Here is a 21,224-nt window from a genome sequence, read left to right on the forward strand (position 1 = left end):
GAGAGAAGGCGGGGCATGAGCCCGCGCGGCGTTCCCAGGAGGCTGTGCGGCTCTCGCTTCTCCGGGTCGGCGCGTGAACGTCTCCCGCGGCACAGCCATGGCGCTCCACGTCCCCAAAGCCCCCGGCTTCGCGCAGATGCTCAAGGAGGGAGCGAAGGTGAGAGCGCCGGCTGGGGAGAGGGCGGGCGTGGCGGCCGCGGAGGGGAGGGCGGCTGCTCCCGGTCCCGCGGTTGGAGGGAGAGAAGGTTCTAGAAAGGGCGGTGCCCGGGGTGGGGGCGCGTCCGGCCTTGGCGCCTCCGTCCCCCCGCGACCCTGGTTCGCGTCCCACCGCGCGCCTGTCCCCACCCTCCGGGACATCGGCCGGGCGGGCGGCGGGGCCGGGGCCGGCGGGTCCTAGGGCCACGTGGTCCGGGCCCCACGGGACTGGGGATGCCGCGCTCGGCCTGCAGCCCCTCCGATGGGGGTCGGACTGCAAGGTGGCCCTGGAGCTGTGCGCCCGCGGGGACCTGGCCCCCGGCCCGACCCACGCGGCTTTACGGCCGGACCTGGAGTGTCGTCCGGAGCATCACTTTTTAAATGTCCGTGCTCCGCTGACGACCTGGCGCTGGCTGCTTCGTAGTGGCTTCGCTTTTTGCCCCCCGGGTTTCCTGTGGTCAGTTAAGGAAACAGGCAGCGAGGTTCCATTTCAGGGAACAGTTTCGGGGAGCGAGCTTCTTGCAGGCCGGACGCACCGTCGGGACAGCGTGACGGCCGCTGATTTAAACGCGGGGGAAGCGGCCGGAGGCAGGGATAACGGGATCAGACCAGGAGGGGGATGGATCTCGGTGATGGCAGAGCAGACGAAGCGCTGGGCGGTGGAGAGGGACCTGCCGGTGCTGAGTGGGAGGGGCCGCCCGGTTACAGGTGCAGGTGTGCAGGCCGGAGGGGCGCCCGTGGGCACAGACCCTGGAAATGGGGTGTGGCCACGGAGAACCGGGGAGGAAGGAGATGGCGCTCAGAGGGCCTTGTCCCTGAGGAGGAGGAGGGCCTGGTTCTTCGTCAGAGGCGAGAACAGGTGGAGGAGCGAGGGGGCAGGAGGGGAGGCTGAAGACGGCGTCAGGTCAAGGTTGGCTTTGCTTGGGTCACAGTTCCTCTTGCCGACATTACAGCGGCCTCACCGCGGACCCCGGGACAGTGCTGTCAGACTTCCTGCAGGGACCGCCGTCCTGTCCACTGCGGTGTCCGCTCCCACGTGGGGCTACTGGGTGCAGGGACTGGCCCCGCAGGCGGGGAGAGGGGCACGGGCTGAGCTCGGCATGGTGGTTCCCTGGGGCTGCTGTGCTGGGGGAAGCAGCCCTGACGAAGGTGAAGCTGAGGCCACAGTCACCCCCAAGTCTAGAGCATCCAGAATGAAGCAGGGTTCCTCCCGTTCTGGGCGCGACTGGGGAGCCTGTCGGTGGGGCATGGGGGTGGAGGGGCATTGGGAGTCTGCCCTCCAGGCCCTGGGCATTGGGGGCAGGGCCACTAGTGGGACTTCCCAGGGATCCTGAGCTGCTGGCCTCGCTGAGCTCAGGCCCCGACACAGAAACTGCTCCCTCCACTTCCCACTGGTCGTCAGGACGGTGCCTCCACCTGAAGGAGCTCCTGGGCCTTCCCTGCAGAGAGAGGCTGAGAACAGGCCAGGCGCCTAAAGGCCGTGGTCCACCCATTACACCAGTGGGGACTGCGTCATCATGAACACCAGGCAGCGTGCTCTCAGCCTGCGTCTCCTGGTGGTCAGACGGTCCTGAGGGCGGTGCTGTCACTCGACCCCACTGTTCTCTGGGAAGGATCGATCCCGCTTCCTGTTCTAATCAGAAGGTCTGTTCACAGCATTTCTCGGGGTTGGAAGAGGCCGTGTACAGGAACATACAGGCCTGCAAGGAGCTCGCCCAGACCACGCGCACGGCGTACGGACCCAACGGTAATCCCAGGTTCTGCTTTAGGAGGCTCCTCCGCTGGCTGGAGAGCGGCCTACAGGGCGGCGCTGATGTCACCTCCATTCCGCGACACCAGTCAGGTCCCGGGGTTCAATCAGCAGCTCAGGTCACCTTAAGAAAAGTAGGGATCAGACGTTCCTTTCTGTTCTCTGGAGAGGGTGGAAGAACTGTGGGGCTCTGACTGCTAGACAGGAGCTCACGTTCATTGTTACAAGTGCCCCGCGTCTCACACCTGATGTGATTTAAGGGAGGAGATCCCTCGCCTCTTGCCATCCACGGAATCTAATTAATGCAGGTGTATGGGATAAGCAGAAAACTAAACATACTTTTAAGTAGATTCTTTTGTGCATATTAGTATAGTTTATACTTATTGATCAAAAAGGAGATGAGATTGACATTGTCCCAAGTGAACTGGGGAGATGCGAGGGGGAGGTGTGACCTGGGTGTGCGTTGGGGGTCGTGGGAGAGTTGGAGTGGGGTGGGTTCTTCCAGTTGTTTAAGAAATGCATAGGAACAGGTTTTTAACTAGAGTTTCCTGGGTATTTGGAGAAGGATTTGAATGGTAATGGACTTGTTTTTCTAACTTACCTTTGAGGAATGAACAAAATGGTTATCAACCACCTGGAGAAGCTGTTTGTGACAAATGATGCAGCGACTATTTTAAGAGAGCTAGAAGTAAGTTATTTCTTTTAAAAAGCCAAGAACTGTTTTGGTAACTCAAAAGTTAAGATCTTAACCTGGAAGAAATCTTATTTCAGCCCTGGCCGGTCCGGCTCTGTCCGGTGGTTGCACATCGTCCCCTGCTCCAGAAGATCTCGGGTTTGGTCCCATCAGGGTGCTTTCTGAAGGAAACTGATCAGCCCTGGCTGGCTTGCTCAGTGGGTAGAGCATCAGCCTGCAGACTGAAGGGTCCTGGGTTTAGTTCTGGTCAGGGGCACGTACCTTGGTTGCAGGCTCGGTCCCTGTCCTTGGTCAGGGCACATGTGGGAGGCAGCCAATCAGTGTTTCTTTTCTCTCTCTTCCCCTCCCTTCCACTCTCTCTCCAAATCAGTGGAGGCCAGCTGGTGTGCTCAATGGTTGAGCTTCAGCCTGTGAATCCAGGGGTCAGCATTCAATTCCTGGTCAGGGCACATGCTGGTTTTTCGGGCTTGATCCCCAGTAGGGGGTGTGCAGGAAGCAGCCAATCAATCAATGGTACTCTTCTCATCGTGGATGTTTCTATCCCTTCCTCTGAAATCAGTGAAAACATTTGTTTTTTAATGTTAAGTAAATGGAAAAGTGTCCCCAGGTGAGGATTGACAACAACAAGAAGGATGTTTGCTAATCACACAGATGGATCTGTTGTCTGGTTCTGAAGTGTGTGGCACTGAAGTGGCTTATCGAGGCAGGGACACCGATGCTCAGCGGTGGCTTTAAGAAAAGACCACTTGTTTGGCTTGGTGACAGTGAAACAGTGCCATTCTGACGGCACAGCCTGTAGCAGAGATACGCCGCAGGTTCTTGGGACAGTCAGCACTTTAGCACACGCAGGACCGTTCCTTGTCACCGCCTGTCCCAGAGGCTGAGTGACCCTCCGCCAGTGTTCCTGAGCTTGGCTCTTAAAGCCGCATAGCTTAGTCCTTTTAAATGAAAGCCTACAGGTGAGTTAACATTTCTCTCACTTATTAAATGACAATATATTCTTTTTTTTTTTAATATATTTTATTGATATTTTACAGAGAGGAAGGGAGAGGGATAGAGAGCTAGAAACATCCATGAGAGAGAAACATCGATCAGCTGCCTCCTGCACACCTCCTACTGGGAATGTGCCCGCAACCAAGGTACATGCCCTTGACCGGAATCGAACCCGGGACCCTTCAGTCTGCAGGCTGACGATCTATCCACTGAGCCAAACCAGTTTTGGCGACAATATATTCTTAATGTACTGAACAAAACAAGTTTAATTGCACAAGATGCTGGAGGGACTTGTCATTGTGAGTGCCGTGGGCTGTGCTGTTCTCGGGAGTCTTGCGGTTGTGGGGATACGATCCTCCTGATGGGCTCATAGTACTGATTGCTGCGTTTTCTTGCCATCGGTGGTACCCTTTCTCGTTTCTAAAAAAGCATCTGAATCCTAAGGGGGGGAAACACTTAGAATCTTGGTATACTTTTTTGGAAGAAACATTTCTGTTCCCCTTTTTTCAAGTCACAATTGATTCCCTTACATTAAGAATAAACACAGAAAGGGAGACTCATGTCCCACTGAAACGATACCTATTTTAGCTCTCACAAAGCTTTTTTAAAAGGCCTAGACTTAGTGGTGAGAGTCACTTTGTTTTTGACTTAGTGAACATACAGTAACGCTCTGACCTGGTGTGGAGATGTACGTGCTGGCCACTGCAGCTGGAAAGCGTACGCACTTTGAGGTTGTTCCCCTTCACAGTGACCACGTGGGACCAGGGACCAGGGGTGCCTGGTTGTCCCCTCGTGACCACACGGTCTGTCTGTGCAGTGGAGTTACTGGCCCCTGGGAGATGGGAGTTGACTGGTGAAGAAGAAATGGGAATGAATGGCTGTATTGCTTTAAATATCAGGTGCCTTAACTTGCTGTTACACTCAACCCCCTCCACCAGGTGCAGCATCCCGCTGCAAAAATGATCGTGATGGCCTCGCACATGCAAGAGCAAGAGGTTGGAGACGGCACAAACTTCGTGCTGGTGTTTGCCGGCGCCCTGCTGGAGCTGGCGGAGGAGCTCCTGAGGATCGGCCTGTCCGTCTCTGAGGCAAGCGTTCATTTTAGAATCCTAGTCAGTGTGTGTGTGCGCTCACGTGTGTGCTCGTGCATGCACACCCCCACTGCTTCAAAGAGCCATCCGCACAGCTCCAGCGAGCGTGAGCCTTCCTCTGCCAGTGCTGTGGGCCCGCTCTGCAGGCCCCGCCTCGTCCGCACCATAGCCTGTCTGTGAGGCTGATAAAGTGCCCCCTCCATTTCAGGAGCCGGGGGGAGGCCTCAGGCACATCTTGCTCAAGACCTTGTAGCTAATACGTGGCGGTTAGGATTCAGATGTGGCCTCTCGCCCACGGCTGTCCTAACTCGTAGGCTCTGCCATGAATGTTGTTCTGGACGTGTGTTTTGTTATCTCATATTGAAAATGTACATGTTCGTTGGGTCGCCGTAATAAGCTACTTTATGTCAAAATTACGTCTTTTTGAGAACGGTTTTTGCATTTCACATGTAAGGTCATCGAAGGTTATGAAATAGCCTGCAGGAAAGCCCACGAGATTCTTCCTAGTTTGGTTTGTTGTTCTGCAAAAAATCTCCGAGATGTTGATGAAGTGGCGTCTCTGCTGCACACGTCCATCATGAGTAAGCAGTACGGTAACGAAGCCTTTCTGGCCAAGCTCATCGCCCAGGCCTGTGGTGAGTAAAGATCCAAACGCTTGTCTGACGGGACGGAGGTGCTTCCTCTGCCGTCCACGTGCAGCTCCTGATGCGTCCTCTCTCTCAACAGTGTCCATCTTCCCTGAGTCGGGCCATTTCAACGTTGATAACATCAGAGTTTGTAAGATTCTGGTAAGTTTAGAAAATGCGTTTGACGTTACCTAGATAAGTTATTTGTTTTGGGGGGAAATTGTGTTCATCACACCTAAGCCTTGCCTTGGGTTTTGGCACTTAACGCTTTATTATTTATCTTAATCCTCACCTGAGGATATTTTCCCACTGATGTTTAGAGAGAGTAGAAGGGAGAGGGAAAGACAGAGAAACATTGATGTGAGAGAAACTCGTCAATTGGTTGCCTCCTGCACACACCCTGACCAGGGCCCAGGCTGGGGAGGAGCCTACAACCAAGGTACATGCCCTTGACCGGAATCGAACCCAGGACCCTTCGGTCCATAGGCTGACGCTCTATCCACTGAGCCAAACCGGTTAGGGCTACAGTTGTCATTCTTCCATGACAGCTTGAGGGGTGAGAGCGTGCGAAACAAAACACTGACCTTCACGTTCTTTGTATGTGCTGCGTTAGAGCCGCAAGCTTAGGCAGTTTTGAGTGGGGTGGAAGTTGTCCTTTGCTCTGCAATAATAACTTTAATGTTAGCAGTGAAATAAGCATGTGTTTTTACAAAAGTGTCTGCTTGGTACATTAAAGCCACAATCAGTGGTTTGCACGTTGCCATGTGATTGTTGATGGAGCGGAAGTTTTGCCTGCACAAGCACACGTGCCCGCTCTGTGTGTGTGTGTGTGTGAGTGTGCCCATGCTGTTTTCTGACTCCCTCCATGCACTGTCCCCTCCCTATTAAGTGGTGAGCTTGGGAGATCTGAAACGATGCTTGTTCTCTATTCTGCCCCAGTACTGGGGGTGGGTGGATGAGTGGATGGAAGGGTGGGTGATGGGTGGATGGATGAGAACAGTTTTCTGTCTTTGGCTCCTTCCACTGTACTGAAGGCCCTCTCCCCTCCCCCACATCAGTGGCTCCTTCCCACCCATCCCCAGGAGTCAGCCTGCCGTCTGTGTCACTAGCTGAAGAGGGTACTTTTGGTAACTGCAGAGTCAGCATAGCCCAGATGCTACAGGTGAGCTCACGGATGGCTTTGGTGTCGCTCCTCAGGGCTCAGGCGTCAGTTCCTCTTCGGTCCTGCACGGCATGGTTTTCAAGAAGGAAGCGGAAGGGGACGTGACCTCTGTCAAAGACGCGAAGATAGCTGTGTACTCGTGTCCTTTCGACGGCATGATAACCGAGACCAAGGTGCCAGCACCAGGAGAGCTGCGGCTGCCCTCTCAGGCGGCTATAGGATTCTATGTTCTGGGGCAGTTTGCTCTTAACCAGTGACTACTGGGTAATCATTGGAAACCGCAGATGATGTCTGGTTTTTAAAGCCGGGTTTATAGTTGAATATCTAATTCCAATACTGAATATTGAGCTTGAGTCTTTACACAGTGGTGTGGTATAGATGGCCCTTGACCTCTGTAGAAGTTACACACTCAGCAGCAGGGTGCCCACAAGGGAATCCCAGAACTGTGTGCTGTTCATTCTTGCTTTAAAAGGTGATGTTGGGCTTCTGTAGCACCCTAAAAAAACATGCTGATATAATTCAAAATGGATAGGTTTGTTTTTCTTAAACACGTGTTATGTCAGGTTTGAAGTTTATGGGTCACTGCTGACTTCATCCCAGATAGTTGAAATCCGAGTTGCTGATAGGTTCAGAAGTGTAACAGGTTTGGGCGGGGAGTGGTCATCAGTCCATATTTTTATGAAAACGTCTGCTTGGTACAGTAAAGCCTGTCGTCGTTTTGCACGGGGCAGATGATTGTTGGTGTAGTGAAAGAACCACATCGTTACCTCGGTAACTAGTTTGTCAAAGTCCGATGCCAGGACCCTTGCCCAACAAAACATCTAACGTGAGGTGTGTCCAGTCTTTCCGCCAAGGTGCCTGTCAGAGCAGGCGTCCTTTTTGGAACAGGGGAGCTGGGGAACAAGCTGGGTGTCTATGGTAAACATTTCGTGTTCTGCTTCATAATACGTTCACGTGTGTTTTCATGTGCTTTCCAAATCTTTATTTCTTCAGTAGAATGCTCTCTTACGACTTTGAACATCCAAGCAGTGAAATGGTTTTAAAGAGAGTTCCTGCTTGTGTTGCTAGGGAACAGTGCTGATAAAGACTGCTGAGGAGCTGATGAACTTCAGTAAGGGGGAAGAAAACCTGATGGATGCCCAGGTCAGAGCCATCGCTGACACCGGGGCGAATGTCATCGTCACGGGTGGCAAGGTGGCAGACATGGCGCTCCATTACGCCAACAAGTACAACGTCATGCTGGTGAGGTGAGGCCCTTCCTCTGTCCACCTCTGTTAAAGGGCTGTGGATGGTGAGACACTAACACATTCAACACAGCCTGACAGCTGTTCAAAAAAGGGAAGCGTAAGGTATTAAAGAGCAAAAGAACTAACTAATCTTGGGGTGTCATTTGAAGAGAGGGAGGGAAGGGGTTCCAGGCAGAGGCCTGGCACAGTCACCAGAGTGTGGGGTCAGGGCATGAGGCACTGGACAGGTCCTCTACCTTCCCCCCCTTCTCGCACTTGATCTAATGAGCAGGTAAATCCCTGCTCTCTTCCCTGCAAATGTGGCTGCCATAGGAAAGCAGACGTTTTCTACATACCCTCTTGCTTTACAACTGACCCCTCAACGTCGATGGGGACTTGAAGCTCCCCGTTCTAGAATAATGCTTGACCCCCCCCAACCTGAGTCCACCATACAATCCGAACCTTTTCTGAGCTTGAACCTTCGGGTCAAAAATGTGTGGCATGGGGACCAGGGTACAGTTTCCTGCTTAACCTCTGCATTTTTTTCTAGCTGTTGGAATCAAAGCTTCTATTAAGGTCTTTGTTTTTGGGTTTTGTTTTTAAGGCTGAACTCAAAGTGGGACCTCCGGCGGCTGTGTAAGACCGTTGGTGCTACAGCTCTGCCCAGGCTGGTAAGCATTTTGGACACATTAACAAACGGCCGACCCTATTAGTTACTGTTGTTACAGCGGTCGCTTTCTTACAGACGCCTCCTGTGGCCGAAGAAATGGGGCATTGTGACAGTGTTTCCCTCTCAGAAGTGGGGGACACCCAGGTGGTGGTCTTCAAGCATGGTAGGTGGGGAGGGCGCAGTGTCTGCAGCGTGGGTGTTCGTGCCCTTGACCCGTCCCCAAACGTCTGCACTTGATCCACAGAAAAGGAGGACGGGGCCATCTCCACCATCGTGCTCCGAGGCTCCACGGACAACCTGATGGACGACGTGGAGAGGGCGGTCGATGACGCCGTGAACACTTTCAAAGTTCTCACCAGGGTCAGTGCCGAGGCGTCGGGAGGTGGCGCTCGCTGCCGGGCTCAGGCGCAGCGCACAGACTCCTGAGCGTAGGGAGGCCTTCCCGCGGGCGGCTGGTGGGAAGCAGATCCCTGTCCTACCTGAGATCTGGGAGCTGTTCCTGAAGGGGTGGTCGTGGTGGCTTCCATCACAGGCACAGCTCTTGGTGCTCGATCTGCAAAGGTGCACCTGCTCCCATTCATGCTTTCTCCCTCGTCATGTCCCCGACGCCCAGAGCTCTGCATCTGGGTAACAGTTGTGCTTAGAGAGTGAGGAGCAGGTCCTGACCAGCGAGTCGTGGGAGGAGCACGGGAACCCGAGCTCAGAAAACAAAACTCCTGCTCACTGACTGTTCTTTCCTACATGTTACAGGATAAACGTCTCGTGCCTGGAGGTGGAGCAACAGAAATCGAGTTAGCCAAGCAGATCACGTCCTACGGAGAGGTACCGCTTTCTCGGGGGCAGTGGCTTTCCTCCTGCGAGTTGAACAAATCCATTGACGAGCTTGTTTCTGCTGCAGACGTGTCCTGGGCTGGAACAGTACGCCATCAAGAAGTTCGCGGAGGCGTTTGAAGCTATTCCCCGGGCACTATCAGAGAACTCAGGGGTTAAAGCCAACGAAGTCATCTCCAAACTCTATGCAGTACATCAGGAAGGAAATAAAAATGTTGGATTAGATATTGAGGTATTTGGAAAAAACACTGTGAACTTTATTCTGTGAATGCAAAACCTAAAAGTAGAAATACTTGTGTGAAAAGAAAAGGAACGAGAATTGAGTGTTCCTGTTTTATTAATAACCTTTTATAGGGTGTGTAGGCTGGCACTTTTATCCTATAAACATTTCCACATAAAAGAACCTAAATTGAGAACTGCTCTGCCGACAGGCTGAAGTCCCTGCCGTGAAGGACATGCTGGAGGCTGGCGTCCTGGACACGTACCTGGGGAAGTACTGGGCCATCAAACTGGCGACCAACGCCGCTGTCACTGTGCTCAGAGTGGATCAGGTGAGGGGAGGGAGGGTTTGATCTTTAGAAAAACTAATATTCACGGGGCTCAATGGTGTGTGCTCATGGAACTAGGCCGAGCACAGTTCTCTTCTGCTCAAAGGAGCGGCCTCATCTTCGCCTGACAGGTGTAGGAGGGCCAGCAGCAGCGTCTTTATTCTTTATTTTTCCCCCTCAAATGTGTTGTTTTTTTTTTAAATTGATTTTAGAGAGGAAGGGAGAGAGCAATAGAAACATGGATGAGAGAAAATCAATCGGCTGCCTCCTGCACGCCCCCTACTGGGGATTGAGCCCCCAATCCGAGCATGTGCCCTGCCCGGGAATCAAACTGTGACCTGGTTCGTAGATCGATACTCAACCACTGAGCCTTGCCGGCCGGGCCAGTGTTTTTATTCTTAAACTGGAATGGGTCAGACCGATCGGATTTATAGTCATCGTTTTCAGGCCCTTTGTAAAATAGGATGGCGAGGAAGTTCAGGGCAACGGTGGTGAGGAATGAGGCAGGACAGAGGGCAGACAGTGCAGGTCACCAGCTTGTAGGAAATTGATGAGACGGTAGGAACTGCGTGCTTAACTTTTCTGCTGTGACAAATTACCTGTAGAGGGAGGACTAGCAGATTTTAAAGGTGTTAAAAATCATAGTATTGCTCCGCTTTTAAAAATATTTGTGGTAACGACTACTGGGTTCAGAGACAAACCTGAATTCATAATTTTTCAAGGTGTTTGCTAGTAAACTTAATGAAATTTATTTTTCTACAAAATTCTAGAAGTGATTTTACGCAATGAAATACCTATAAGTACTTAATAGGACATTGTAATTGGTGGGAGCACAGCCTAAGTCCATTAAGTGACAATTATGGCAAGTGAGGTGGAAACTAGCAACCTGAACACAGGGACCAGTTGGTGATGTTTACAGGAATGCAGATTGCAGCTCAGTACAAGGAAGCCCTTTCCCCCTCACAAGAGGACCGGAAATGCAGCTGGGTTTTTGTGTAGTAGATTGATGAGTTGGGTGTTTTTATGTTCATGTATTGGGTAGTTTTCATTGAAAATAATGTATTTTCTAGTTTTTAAACAAACATAGCAGAAGCCTAGGGAAATGCTTATTCTAAAAGTTAGCATGTGGCTAAGAATTAAAACTGTCAAAAGTAGAAGGGACGGGGTGGGAGCAGATATTCTAACAGGAAGTTCCTTACCTCAAGACCCTTGGTGACTGTCAGTCATCGCAGCGAGACAGTAGCTGCAGTCGCTGGGTGCCTCGGTCACAAAGGCGCTTTTGGGGCTTGGGTTTCAGCGGGAGCCTGGGCTTCATTAGTTCGTTGTTGTCTGCCTGGTCTGCCCTTGGGAAAACAGGTACCAGCAACCATCTGACCACATTCACCAGTTTGTGTCGCTGCCGTGACTTTGCACCTAATTTTGCGCAGCATATATTCTGGGACGGGACTTGGAAATCCAGTTTTAAGTGCTGGATAATGTAGGAGGGATGGATTGATCTTTGTCAAGTAACAGTCCACAAATGAGCATCACCTAAAACTCGATAAGAATTCAAATTTTGGGGCCCACCCCAAGCTCACTGACTCAGAAACTCTGGAAGGAGGCCCAGCAATGTGTTTTAAAGAAGCCGTGCAGGTGGTTATGAGGCCCAGAAAGTTTGAGAACTGGTCTAGGTACTTTAAAAAAAATCAAGCTACACTTAGATTCTGAAATTATAATTAATGCCTTTAGTTCAATCTGAACTTACCTTCAGTTTGTAAAGTGGTATTCCAAGAATTTAAGATTCCTATTTCTTATGGAAACTTCTGAAAAGAGGTGTGGAACCCATCAGGGGTGAGGGGGTGGTACTGTGCTTGAAACAGAAGCCAAACCCAGAAACATTCCTTAATATAAATTTGGGAAGTAATAACTGTTTCTAGTTTTGAGATTCAGAAATTATGAATTAGAGAGTTCTATTCTGAGGAAACCCAACTAATTTAATTTTAGACTCTCCCAAATTAATTTCAGCCCTAAACTATCACCTCTCTTCTCCCTTTTTTCCATACAAATGCTCCTATGTAATAGAAGGGTAATATGCAAATCGAGCAGTCACTATGATGCACACTGACCACCAGGGGGCAGATGCTCAATGCAGGAACTGCCCCCTGGTGCTCAGTGCACTCCCACAGGGGGAGCGCCGCTCAGCCACAAGCTGGGCTCACGGCTGGCGGCTGGTGAGCGCAGTGGCCCACCTCTGTGGCAGCACTAAGGATGTCCGACTGCAGCTTAGGCCCGCTCCCCGTCAGTCGGACATCCTCTGAGGGCTCGCAGACTGCGAAAGGGCGCAGGCTGGACCGAGGGACCCCCCCCCCCCCCCCCCAGTGCACGAATGTTGTGCAGGGGCCTGTAGTCCTTTAATAATGCTCGATGGCTCTACTTGGGGAACGCTGGGCTAGCACATGGTAGATCAAGCAGAGGCTTCTGGTGTGCTTTTCAGTTACCAGGGAACTGGGTAGGTGAACTTCTGTTCACGACACCCCTCCTGCCGCTGGAGTGGTTCTCAGGCGCACGACTAAAATTTTCAGTGTTGAACTTAGTGTATGTGTTTACCTATCAACCACCTTAGATTCTAATGGCAAAGCTGACAGGTGGACCCAAAGTTCCTAAACCTCAAGGGAATTGTGATAAAGATGGTTGGCAGGACAACACTCGTGTATAAATAGCAAATCGGGTGCCATGTTGATTGGTTCACGCCGGTGGTGCGTGCCAGTCTCTCTCGGCTCCATGGGTGTTGACCTGCAGGTCTTGGAGGGAATGAAAGCCTTCCCTAAGGGATGTGGGTTTTGTTGCGGTTAATGTTGAGGAAAGCAGGGAACTCCTGCTGAGCGCTGACGAAGGTCTGCTGTGGGGGTGAATTTCATGTGCACTGTAAACCCATGGCTTATCGCTAGATGATTGCGTCATCTTCAGCCAGGCCAATAGAAACGGGGTCTTTTTTCCTCCTCCTAAAGGTTGAGTTTGTAAGTATATTCTTGTTGTTTTGTGTTGCAGATCATCATGGCCAAACCAGCCGGTGGGCCCAAGCCTCCCACTGGGAAGAAAGACTGGGATGACGACCAAAATGACTGAGGGGGTTAATTTTTGCTGTAGGTCGTAGTTGTAGTGAATAGGAATTCCTGGGGCTTTTCTTAAGTTAACAAGTGTTTGTGTCCTTGGCTGGACAATGCAGTAAAGGTGTTGTTACCATCAAAGCCTCATTTCTGTTGAACACTCACTGTCCCTGGATCGAAGACTGGACTTTACCTGGTTCACGAAACTGGCTGTGGGAGTGATCAGGGCCTGTCTCCGGTGTGTGCCTGGCCTGCTGCCTGGGGGTGCATGAGTTGTATTGAACGTGGCCGTGCTCCTGTGCTCAGACATGGTCTGCGCTGCTCTCGTGGGCTTGGCCTTGTGAAGAAGGGTTGTGACAGACCAGGAGGCCCAAGACTGAAACGCTGACTGGTCTTTACTGGAAGCCTGTTGCCTCCTGGACTAGATTTTTCAGTGTTTTTATAACTCTGGAAACCCTCAGACTCACAGTAACTTGTGTCATTAGCAGCGAAGGGTTGAGATCCTTATATTCTAGCCGCAAAGTGCAAAGATACTGTGATACAGCTGAGCATGCCCCTCTGACCCGCACAAATTAACCAAGTTTGCTTTCATAAGATCAAAGTTCATTGATTTTTATGGGACGTGTCACGTATGTGTTGGAAAACTTTCAAATTTTATATTGTTTTTGGTGGCTGACAGGGTCCCAGCTAAGCTCTACATGTGTTAAAAGTGATACCTCTTCAGTAACTTCATAGTCCAGGGTTCCTGTCATCAAAGAAATTCCTAGAGAAACTCCCAGGACTGTTGACAGGCTTGGTAAAGGGAATGGACTGGAGGACAGTTTGCAGGCTCCCTCAGCACGCTGGTGTTGAGGGACCTGATGCCTTGGGCCAGTTAATTGCAGTTAGCATGCACGCAGCCGTGCCCACCACGGCATCAGTGTTAAAGACACGCTTCTGCCTGTCACACACCACTGCCAATATCAAATCCCTATGTTCAAAAGTTAATACACACACTGAAGTTCCCTTAGCCCAGCCGTGGGCAAACTACGGCCCGCGGGCCGTATCCGGCCCGTTCGGCTGTTCTATCCGGCCTGCGGAGCCGAAAGAGCAGAGGGTTCTCTTGCTCTCCCCTCCACTCCTTTACTTTGAATTTATATTAGTTCACACAGAATTTATATTAGTTCACACAAACACTCCATCCATGCTTTTGTTCCGGCCCTCCGGTCCAGTTTAAGAACCCATTGTGGCCCTCGAGTCAAAAAGTTTGCCCACCCCTGCCTTAGCCAGTCAGATGTTACCTGGTGGGGTAAGTCAACACCATTTACAATCTCTTTACAAGTAATAAAACAAGTGTTGGGGTGAGTCAGTTTATTGATGTGCTGTAACCACCAGACACATTAACCAGAGAGAGGACTTGATTCAGAATCCGTCCAGAACCTGGAAGCAGGAAGGAACACCATGACGACAGATGACAGGACAAAACCGTGGTCAATCTGCAGGTGTTCCTTCGATCTTTCAGCCCAAGATTTCTCCTGGTGTGGATGTAATTTACCATGAACATGATTTAGTCAGTCTTCACTTGTTTATTATTATTACAGCTGTTATAAAAACTTAAATTCTCTCATAAAACAGGAGGTACGCTTGTGAGTTCAGGACTTTAGCTGTAGGCACAGCTTGCACGTGGCTGTCGCTGATGTGAAACCACTGCCCTTTGGTTGATTCCATTTCAAAATCTGCCGAGGAGATGGAAAATTAAGTGTAAATGGAACAATTCCAGTTCTTCACGTTTTGGTTTGCCACGTGCATGCCAAGTACCAGAACCGAACAGGCTCACCTTGGGGGACTTCGCCGCGGAGAACAAGGTCAGACAGACGACTGTTTGCCGTTCTCGCCTTGGCGTAGGCAGTGTAATGCCCGGACCTCATGGTACCGCTGTGCTCCACGACTCCATACAGCGAGTACAGCACCCTGGTGCTTTCTTCAGCAACGTTCTGTAGAACCGAACAGGACTCACATGTTAGTTCTGTCCCATTTACACAGGAAATGTGGGCAAGACCACTGTGTCCTACACAGAGGTCATCCATGAGGTTGAATCTGACTTTCTCTGCCCACTGAGCCAAGCCCACTCTACCTACAGAGGAGCCACGGCCCTTTCCCAGAGGCCACCCCATGGCATCGCTTCCTGCACAAGTTCCTTCAGGAGAGTTGGGATCAGATAATCCCAAAGACCTCAGCCACTCCTGCTAAAAACTGCCAGTCACATTTCAAAACACCCAAGCCCACTCTTGGCTTCATGAGGGGCTGGCTCTGCCTCTGGAGCCTCCGTCCGTCCAGAGCAGAGGTGGCTCCTCAGAGCCGCCTGTTACAGGCTGGAGGCACGCAGACGGGTGTCTCCAGCTGGGGCCACCGTCAACCACTCGACCAGCACCCGCCCTCCAGTGGTGCTGTGTGTACACCCCGCTCTGATAAGTGCCCTGTTCACTTAATGCTGCTTCACCCCAAATCCAGCCACCCTCCTTGGGGACTGTCCAGACCCTCAGTACCGTCCCTCCCGTTCAAGTTTAGCCTCGTTGTTCGGAGCTGTTCAGGATTCTGACTGAGAGTCTCATCTCCGTGCACAGCTCTTCCAGCCTCACCCGGACTCTAACCTAACAGGACCCTACAGTCCCATTTTCTCCTGCCTCCTTTGGTCTCATTCCCAGATAAAACCTGTCTTCAAGACTCAAAGTGTAACAGAACAGCAGGATTGGGATGACCTGAGAGCTTAGAAATGCAGATGCTCAGACCTCGTGTGGCCTAGTGATTCCCTGGTTGTTCCAATGCCCATTAGCGTTTGAGAACTGAGACCATGAGCATCACAACCTTCCACACGCACCAGCATGGCCACCACATCCAGTTCATCACAAACCCACCCCCACAGCTGCTGTTGGTAGGAAACAGTTATACATGTGGGTGGTACATTCATGAATTCCTCATTAGGTCCTCACTGTGACTGCACAACCCTGTCACTTGTCCTTGGATGTCCTTCACAGAAACTGGCCTCACCTCACCTACACGGCACAGGGCCTGTTCTCCCTGCAGCGCCGTGTCCTCATCTCAGGGTCTCCCCATGTCAAGGATCTTTACCTTTTGTATCTTCAACTTGTACATTTCCCTCTTGACCTCCAACCCTACCTGTCTCCCAGACTTAAAAAAAGAAAAAAAAAAATGTTCAAGGATCTGCCATTTTTCCTTTTCAACCAAGCCTCTTAACGGACCTACCTGCTTTATCCCCAGTATCTCCTGTCTCAACCCTTGGAAGTTACCAGCACTTGAAAAATTTGCCATGATCTCGCTGTTAGTCTCTACTACTTTCCAGTCTTGTTCTCTGATACTCTGATGTCAAGGACATGTGGCCCTTCCCTTAAAACCTGAACGAAGGGCGCTGGCATTTAGGCAGAAGCTGGATTCCTGATGCCCTGTAGTCAAAACTACAGCAAAAGTGGCAGTGGCCTACGAACATACCAATTGCAGTTCACTACCCGCCAGCTCTGAAACCCGCTGCAGGCAGTTTAGATGGGGAAGAGGAATTCCTGTCATTTCAAGTTTCGTGAATAAAGTAAGACTGGATGTACTTGGACTGGCATATTCAACCTGGACACAGACCTTCCACCTGGAGATCACTGACAGCCAGGGCTCTGCGTACATCTCCCAGCTCGAACCACCACCTCGCACGGATTGCCAAGTCCTTCCCAAACGTCTGACACTCTCTGTGCCCCAAACAGAACCCTTTATCAACTCTCTCCACTCGCCCTTCGTGGGTTTCCCACATCACTGTATGGCATTCCGTCTGCCCACACACCCAGTCATTCAGCCAGGCCCTGGAATCTACACTCAGCCCCTTTCTGGGTCACCCTCAGCATTCATGGAAAGGCCTCTGTCTTATCTTGCAGGCCAATGGACCACAAATCTGGTTAATTTTTCTCCTGCCCTAGTTTAAACCCAGCATCCATAGATTGAACTCAACAGCCTTCCAACTAGTCCCCCTGCCTCTAGTAGTTTCTTCCTCGAAGCCCAGCCTCCAGGCCTCAGCCAGAACCCATGTAATACACAGATCTTCAGTGACCTGCTTCTGTGGCTCCACACTGCTCGCCTAATAAAGCCAGGTTCCCAGCTCAGCTCTCCACACTCCCCAGACCTCGCCCTGTGAGCTCCAGAACTGTTTGCACCCCCCATGCCACCTCACATGGCCACCCCACTCGCCACACCAGTCCTACGCTAGTGCTGGCTGAGACGCGTCCACTCAACAGAACCTCCCTGGAACCACCCTGCCCCGTGTGCACCAATCTTACCACTGAGCCTCATTGAACAGGCTGACTGCCCATTAATATGTCTGCTCACCTTTAGTTTTGTGCTCTCAGTTCCCCAGACAACGTCTGCCACAATAATGGGAGTTAAAAAATGTTGAACTGAAATAAAGTTAACGTTCAAAACAATTCATCACAGATCTTGAAAGTCTGAAGGCACAGAAGCCAAAGGTCCACTCTGCTCAGAAATGCTCAACTTCACACTTGGTTGAGCTGCTGCTCTATTTGTGGAAGACGATTTCCCTTTCAAGGATTTTCACAAAAAGAATACTTTACCTACCTTACATTTAGCAGTACAAAAAGGAGCCAAATCTAAGATCTCCGGAAATTTTATGTGTTTGTTGATTTTGCGTAGGTTAAAACCAGCCTGAAAAAGAGGAGCGGGTTTAGGTTCTTGTCCTGCACAAGCTGTGCAAGCTACAGACACTGCAGCCCCACCACCCGACTTCAGTCTCTCACTGACTCTGAGCTGATCGGTGTGGCTACGTGCACCACGCACGCATGCAGGAGAGCTGCTCCTGTGAGGAAACGTTTCTGCTTCGGCCACGAGGAGAGCCACGTTAGACCTGAGGTTCTGATGCTGAAAACCGAGCAGAATGCTCTTCTGAGAAGCACTTGGCCTCCTCCACGGGGGCCAGCTCTAAGGGGGGGCACGTAATTGGTAAACTAAGATTGGTGCAATGCTGACGTCACTAAGAAGAGCGACGTGAACTCTAGTAAACAGGAAGAACTGTGCCTAAACCCTCCTCCTCCTCGACTTGCACCTTAAAACTTTTGTCTTACAAACACATATATATTTACTTCCATATTTCTTTGACGTTAGAATTAAGTAACAGAAAACCAAAGAAAAAGTATTATGTTGAGACATAAAGAAAGCAGGTGTTACATGTTTAAAATACATTTCAGGTAACAAACGGGTACCTGCTGAAATCGCTTCAAATGAAGGGTGAGAACAGGAGGAGCGAGAGAAATTAACATCTGCTTTTTGGCATTGGTGTAAACATGTTTCTTTTCACCTAAAAAAAGGAAAAAAATATATCAGTGTGAACATTTTAGAACTCTAAGGCATTCAGTCTGTGATGAAAAAGCCAAAACTGTACACTTTCTGGAAAGGACCAGGTAAATATTTTAGGCTTTATGGACTAAGGACCAATCAAGGATTTTGTAGGTATTTATACATCAGATAAAACTTACACAGATTTTTACTGATGGAATTCAAAATGTAATGAAGTACGATCAAGTCTACTGAAGAAAACAATGCTATTACTTGTGGAAAGAGAACATTTAATTAACTGGGGTTCCAAGTTAGTGTTTTCTACCATAAAATAACTTTCAAATATTTATGTATGAAAAGCATTTCCCCAGAGACCATACAAAAACAGGCGCAGGCCACATTGGACCTGTAGACTAGTTTGTCAACACCTGCTCTAAACAGAATGGTGGAATCAACAGTTTATTCTGTGTTGACATGTAAATACATGAAAAACTAGACTTGAAAATTAGTTTCAACGATTCTATCTAGCAAGCGTCCTTAAGCATCCACAGTCCCTGTCACACTCCCCCAAGCTCCTCCTCGTCCCTCTGAGGGAGACTAAGAAAGCCTTGCTCCCAGGACCTCGCACTGGGCATGTCCCTTTTGTACCTGAGGAATTATTAAAGTGTGGCTTCCTGGGAGCAAGGAGGTGAGGGCCATCCCAATGCTGGTGGGAAACAGGAATAAGGCAGCCGCCACCACCCGTCAGGGTCCTGCTGTGACCATGCCCGCGGGACGGTTACCCACAGGGGACGTGTCCAAGGGCACACTTGGGAAGTCCTACAATCGAGTTCGGGTGATCCGGCCTCCTATTCGAATACTTAGACGGAGGGGGATTTTCTGACACATCCAAGTCCTGACACAATTAGCAGCAGTGCCCTTCCGATGGCAGGACATGCCCCACACCGAGAGTGCTTTCCGTGAGGGACAGTACCTTTTAGGTTCGCCTTTGGTGCACCGCACTGTCTCCGGGTGCACACCTCACACAGCAGCTTGTTGGCATCTCGGAGCTTCTCATTCTGGGTGAACTGGTATAAGCAGTGCTGGATGGAGCCCTCGTCAGCACTGGACGTGTCCCTGTTCGCAAGGGTACAGAAGGCAGTTTCTGGATCTTGGCCCACACACTCGTACAGCGTGGTCCCGGGAGCAGGGCTGCCATTCACAATCTCCAGATGTATGTCATCAGGGTGAAGAGCAGCATCCAAGTGCAGGTTCCGGAAACCCCTAGAGATGTCCACTTCCCCGCCGCCCCCCGCATCCAGGCAGGCACCGTTCAAACTCCCGGGGTAGTCAGTGGGAGAAGATGACAAAACCTCCAGGTCGTTATCCACACTGACACTTTGCACATCTACGTCCTCTGTGAATTTTTGATGGTCAGATCCATTTTCTATCATTTTCTCTTGGCCATTCAAGTCGTTTTGATTAACACAATATTCTTTACCTATAACTTCCTCTTGAGAGATATGGTCGGATTTAATATCCACGTCTCCCTGAACTGACGCTTCAGCCTCACACTCATGATCTTCAAGATGGTCCAAGGCGCAGACGTCATCATTTAAATGAAGAGCTTTTCCTTGAATTTTTTGTTGCCTTCGTTGGTTCTATGTAAAAATCGTAAAACATTTTTTTAAAAATTGAGAGGAAGAGAAGGAGCGTACATGTACCTCATCAGGTTCTCTTGCTTATTCATCAAAAATAAAGAAGCTGTTGATAGGGAAGAATTTATTCCCAAAACTGATCCTAAGAGTTCCTTTACTATCAGGGATCAAATAAGTTTTGAAGAAAAGTAGGAATAAACTATCAATCAGCAAACAACCGTCACACTAGGGCAAATAAAAATGTGCAGGATGTTGTTCTAAGAGGAGTGCTCTGGACAGAGGAGTACACTGTTATACCCTGTAGTGACTTTACACATGCATGTCAAACTCGCGGCCCAGCCAATGTAATGATATGTAAGAAACGTTTTAATAAAAATTTCATAACTTAATTTTTACAATATCCTGTTATACATAATTATTAATGATGAACTACAACGTTCGCTAATGACTGATGACTATAATCGTGTTGCATTCATTTCCCTTACGCGCAGACACACCATTTCTCTCCACTAATACCCGCAGCGAATATTCTAGCAGCCGATGGCCACGTCCTTAGTCTTGGACTGACTTGTTTGGTGTGCGCAACAGGAAATATTTCGCTTTCGGAGAACAAGAAAAATACGTTTATTTGCGTTACACTTATTTGTGCAGTTATTCAGTGTCTGGTAAGCTAATGTTCAAGAAAAATATTAATTTTTATTAAAATGTTCTATTTTATGTTAACGATGACTCATTTATTTCAGCCCTTTGTATTCAGCATGCCTCTATCGAAATAAACCTACGTCTCTATCGAAATAAACCTACGTTTCTATGAAAACTGAAGCTTTTGTTATTCTGCAGCCCACGTATACTTAAATCTTACTTGGCCCATGTTAGCCTTTGAGTGTGACGTGCTTGCTTTACACACACAACTCAGGCCGGTTTCCCTGAGGAGACAGGACTACTGTGGACAGAGACAGAGGGAAATATTCCGGAAACAAATGTTCCCAAGTCAGGGAAGAAGCAAGGAAGCCTTGTGTACAGAGGGCTGTCCATTTGCAGCCTATTTCCATGCTGAGGGACAAAGGCATTTCATCAAGAGTCCTGCCTGAAGACGGGTCACCATCTGGCTGTAACTAAGGATAGGCCGTGAGGCTACGTGAACAGAGGGCGGAAGGGAGCACAGGACACAAACCATCTCCCAGGTGTCACACCTGAAAGAAAGATGCGACACACAAGATGTATTGTAGAACTGTACCCGAGACCTATATAATTTCATTAACCGATGTCACCTCAGTAAGTTCAATTAGAAAAAATAAAAATGGGGAAAGAACATAAGTGAATACTTTAAATGAAACACAAATGACTCTTAAACAAAAAAATGTGCTGAACTTCACTTATATTAAAATAAGTG

The 21,224-nt window shown here is 49.8% G+C and overlaps 2 protein-coding genes across 10 annotated transcripts in view; one reads left to right on the top strand and one right to left on the bottom strand.

Moving 5' to 3' along the window:
* On the top strand, nucleotides 1–14,215 carry CCT8 (chaperonin containing TCP1 subunit 8). Its single transcript, XM_080655290.1, has 15 exons — nucleotides 1–157; nucleotides 1,852–1,942; nucleotides 2,554–2,633; nucleotides 4,571–4,720; nucleotides 5,178–5,358; nucleotides 5,450–5,511; nucleotides 6,547–6,684; nucleotides 7,580–7,758; nucleotides 8,342–8,408; nucleotides 8,483–8,570; nucleotides 8,652–8,767; nucleotides 9,158–9,229; nucleotides 9,306–9,470; nucleotides 9,670–9,789; nucleotides 12,814–14,215. The coding sequence occupies exons 1-15, from the start codon at nucleotides 98–100 to the stop codon at nucleotides 12,889–12,891; spliced, it is 1,647 nt and encodes a 548-aa protein (XP_080511416.1). The 5' UTR covers nucleotides 1–97; the 3' UTR covers nucleotides 12,892–14,215.
* USP16 (ubiquitin specific peptidase 16) overlaps nucleotides 14,188–21,224 on the bottom strand; it is a 25,392-nt gene continuing 18,355 nt past the window's right edge. For all 9 annotated transcript variants that reach the window (XM_080655288.1, XM_080655286.1, XM_080655281.1 and 6 more), the window contains 5 exons: nucleotides 19,168–19,834; nucleotides 18,122–18,216; nucleotides 17,481–17,567; nucleotides 14,689–14,845; nucleotides 14,188–14,587 (listed from right to left, as the gene is read on the bottom strand). In XM_080655288.1, the coding sequence (XP_080511414.1) occupies nucleotides 14,466–14,587; nucleotides 14,689–14,845; nucleotides 17,481–17,567; nucleotides 18,122–18,216; nucleotides 19,168–19,834 (1,128 nt within the window). In that variant the 3' untranslated portion in view covers nucleotides 14,188–14,465. The remainder of the gene's footprint in view (nucleotides 14,588–14,688; nucleotides 14,846–17,480; nucleotides 17,568–18,121; nucleotides 18,217–19,167; nucleotides 19,835–21,224) is intronic.

Source organism: Plecotus auritus (assembly GCF_963455305.1).
Source record: "Plecotus auritus genome assembly, chromosome: 2".
NCBI lineage: Eukaryota > Metazoa > Chordata > Mammalia > Chiroptera > Vespertilionidae > Plecotus > Plecotus auritus.

Coding starts and splice junctions, on each gene's coding strand:
- CCT8 (XM_080655290.1), top strand. CDS start 98: ATGGCGCTCCACGTCCCCAAAGCCCCCGGCTTCGCGCAGATGCTCAAG. Junction 2,634..4,570: donor CTATTTTAAGAGAGCTAGAA/GTAAGTTATTTC, acceptor CCCCTCCACCAG/GTGCAGCATCCCGCTGCAAA. Junction 5,359..5,449: donor GCTCATCGCCCAGGCCTGTG/GTGAGTAAAGAT, acceptor CTCTCTCAACAG/TGTCCATCTTCCCTGAGTCG.